This window comes from Hibiscus syriacus, unplaced genomic scaffold (assembly GCF_006381635.1).
Source record: "Hibiscus syriacus cultivar Baekdansim isolate YM2019G1 unplaced genomic scaffold, ASM638163v2 tig00117048_pilon, whole genome shotgun sequence".
Lineage (NCBI taxonomy): Eukaryota > Viridiplantae > Streptophyta > Magnoliopsida > Malvales > Malvaceae > Hibiscus > Hibiscus syriacus.
In genome coordinates, this window is record NW_024063538.1 from 4,021,763 (window position 1) to 4,024,675 (window position 2,913).

Sequence of the window (2,913 nt, forward strand, 5' to 3'; positions counted from 1 at the left end):
TATTACTCAAACTTTAATAACTTCCCAAAATAGTCACATCTCACATTCTAACTCCAAATTCATCACTCTAACATTAATTTCCAGCATAGTATTTCATGTATTTAAAAATTACACATCAACCCTTAACTTTTCAAAACTATCAAATAGGTCCCCCTAACTTTCTTAAAATCACAAATTGGTCCAAATAACTTTCTAAAGCTTGTTTGTAGGATATTTCTTACATCATTTCTAACCCTTGTATATTTTTCCATAATTTTTCTCACTTCCAAAAGCTTAGGTCGAATGTTAAGGGCGTAGGGTTTCATGATTTCAATTTGATTCGAGCATGAAATCAACCTCTATTCAACATTTTAAAACCTCTACAATCAAACCCCTAACTTAATTTCATAAAATTACAAACTTCCTAATTTAGAGTTTTGATCGTCAAACAAGCTTGGAAATGATTCTACAGCCTCAACAATCTCAAAATCCATTATCAATTCATAAAACCCTAACATTAACATAAGCCTTAAATTTTGGGAACTTAACATTCAAGCAAGATTAGCATGCAATAATGGTGCCAAATGATAGAGCTCTTCGAATAAAATAATTTTCTATTTCATAGTTTGATCCAAAATACAAAGGAAATTGCTCAAAAATGAAAAATAAATTTTCTCTCACCTAGGATATGAGTATAATGAAATGGAGGTTGAAGAAGGTCTTATTTTGAAGAAATTTATAATTAATTTCATGTTAATTTGTCATTTATTAAGTTTAAATGAATTTAAAATTCATTTAATTAGGAAATGAAAATTTTACCATTAATGAAACTTGATAATTACATCCATTCCAAGCCTCATGTTGGTTATCATCTGCCAAAGTCAAAGATGAACAAAATATTATATCCTTGACAACTTTATCAATGCAAGTTTCCAAGAATTTCAATCGTCATTTTCATCCAACGGTATAAATTGAATATGTAAATAAATTCTCAAATCCAATGGTCCATATTATTTTTCATCATTTTAAAATGTGGAAATAATATCTCTAAGCTTAATTTAATATCTTTCAAATTTTCTCAAAATTTTTGTTCGATCCGATTTACTGAATTTTACCAAACTTTAACACTTTACAGCTTTTAACATAAATTCTGGATCAAAAATATGATTCCCACCTAAACATCATTCTTAGGTTGAACTATTTATTTATGGGTTAAAACACCTAAATTTTGAAAATTAAACTTTTAGTCCCTAAACTTTTGAAAATTACCTTTTTGGTCCCTAAACTTTTTCAAACTTTATACTTTAGCCACTAAACTTTAAAATTTACATTTTGGTCACTAATCAAAATTTTGGGTGTTACAGTAAAACTTTCCGTCAGCGAGAGGGATGGTACCAGAAATGAATTTTTCATCAACATGAGCATCTTGGTAAAGGGTAACCCTGGAGCCTTGTCTTTGACCAAAGAATGTATAAGGGACCCTTGAAACTTAGGACTTTTAATCCCCAGAGACCAATTAAGGTGCCAAGTTCTATCGAAAAACCACAATTTGACATGGATGTTGGACCCTTTAAAAACATGTTTACTGTTTTTATCTAAAATCTTTAGCCATTTTTCTACTTCTTCGTTTAGCAGTTGTTCAGTAGGCAAGTAAGCTCTTCCAATAAGGAATTCCCCTATGGGCACATCTTGTTTGATAGAAAAAACAACATTCGAAACCGAATGAGCACGATATATGTGAAATGACTCAAGTCATTGTGGATTAGAACATTCATTTTCTAACAGCCTGGTTCTTCCAACTCTGGTTTCTTCTAAATCAATGGTGACATACAATTTGGAAATTCCTCTCCCAATTCCTGAATTTTCTTCAATGTTTTGCAGTAGCTGCAATTAAAAAAAACACACCAGTTTATTTCACTTAACATGAAAACTTGAACTGCAAGTTAATTGTTATTGACAACAACAAATAAATACCAGTGTTTGCTTGTCTTTCAAGAAACAAGTAAGATTTTGATAAGACCAATGTGGATTGTTCATTATCCTATACAGTACTTAAGAGAATACGGTGAACTAAAGTAATGGTCTGATGATACTTGGAGTACAGGCAATCTTTTTTCTTTTCTCATGTGTAGTTGCTAGATACACTAGGAGGAGTTGCAGAGGAATCTTTGAGTTGAAGAAGGAAGGCATAATTGCTCTTGCTAGGTTAGTGCTGGTTTGGTGGCTGATCACAAAGTGAAATTACTCTACAATAAGTGAAATCATTCTCTATTAGAATTTGACCCGAATTCGATCAAATTCAAATTTATTGAGATAAATAGGAAACCTAGTTCAATTGAAAGTAGGAAATCTATTTTCTTTAGTACTAAACAAGTTTCGTTTGTAATAAAGTGTTTATCCATATAAATAAATACTAGAGATTATGGTTAGACGTCTAATTGTTCATGGGGATTCTTCTGGTATTCTTCTACTTTTGACATTAATAAAAATTCTCTTCTACCCGTGTTTTCTTTTTTGAAAAGATTTTTCACATAAAATTTTAGTGTCTATTTTATTGTATGGTCATTTTGCTTGTCATTATCTTCTAACATTCTCTAATGATCTGCAATATTAGATATGAGAAACCTATGTTACTCTCTCTCTCTTAATTTTTAGAAATATCCGTGTTTGATACATACAAAGACACATAGGAACCTCTAAATATCCGAAAACATTTGAAACGAAATATATGTGTTGGATACGAATGCTTCAAGAAAAATGAAAAAATAGAGAAGACAGCCTAAAAACATTAAACAAATAAATCAAAAAGGAGTGTGTGTGTGCACATATATACCTTGCAGAAAACATTGCAGCAACCATATCCATAGATCCTATAGATTTCATAAACGGTGACATGAAGTGTCCCATGGAGCAGTAGGCGTACCATGTTTGATC

At 31.0% G+C, this 2,913-nt stretch overlaps 1 protein-coding gene across 1 annotated transcript; it reads right to left on the reverse strand.

Moving 5' to 3' along the window:
* Positions 1–1,632: 1,632 nt before the first annotated feature.
* LOC120197535 (phospholipase D alpha 1-like) lies at positions 1,633–2,913 on the reverse strand. Its single transcript, XM_039199037.1, has 2 exons — positions 2,813–2,913; positions 1,633–1,863 (listed from the first exon to the last, which is right to left on the reverse strand). The coding sequence occupies exons 1-2, from the start codon at positions 2,903–2,905 to the stop codon at positions 1,732–1,734; spliced, it is 225 nt and encodes a 74-aa protein (XP_039054968.1). The 5' UTR covers positions 2,906–2,913; the 3' UTR covers positions 1,633–1,731.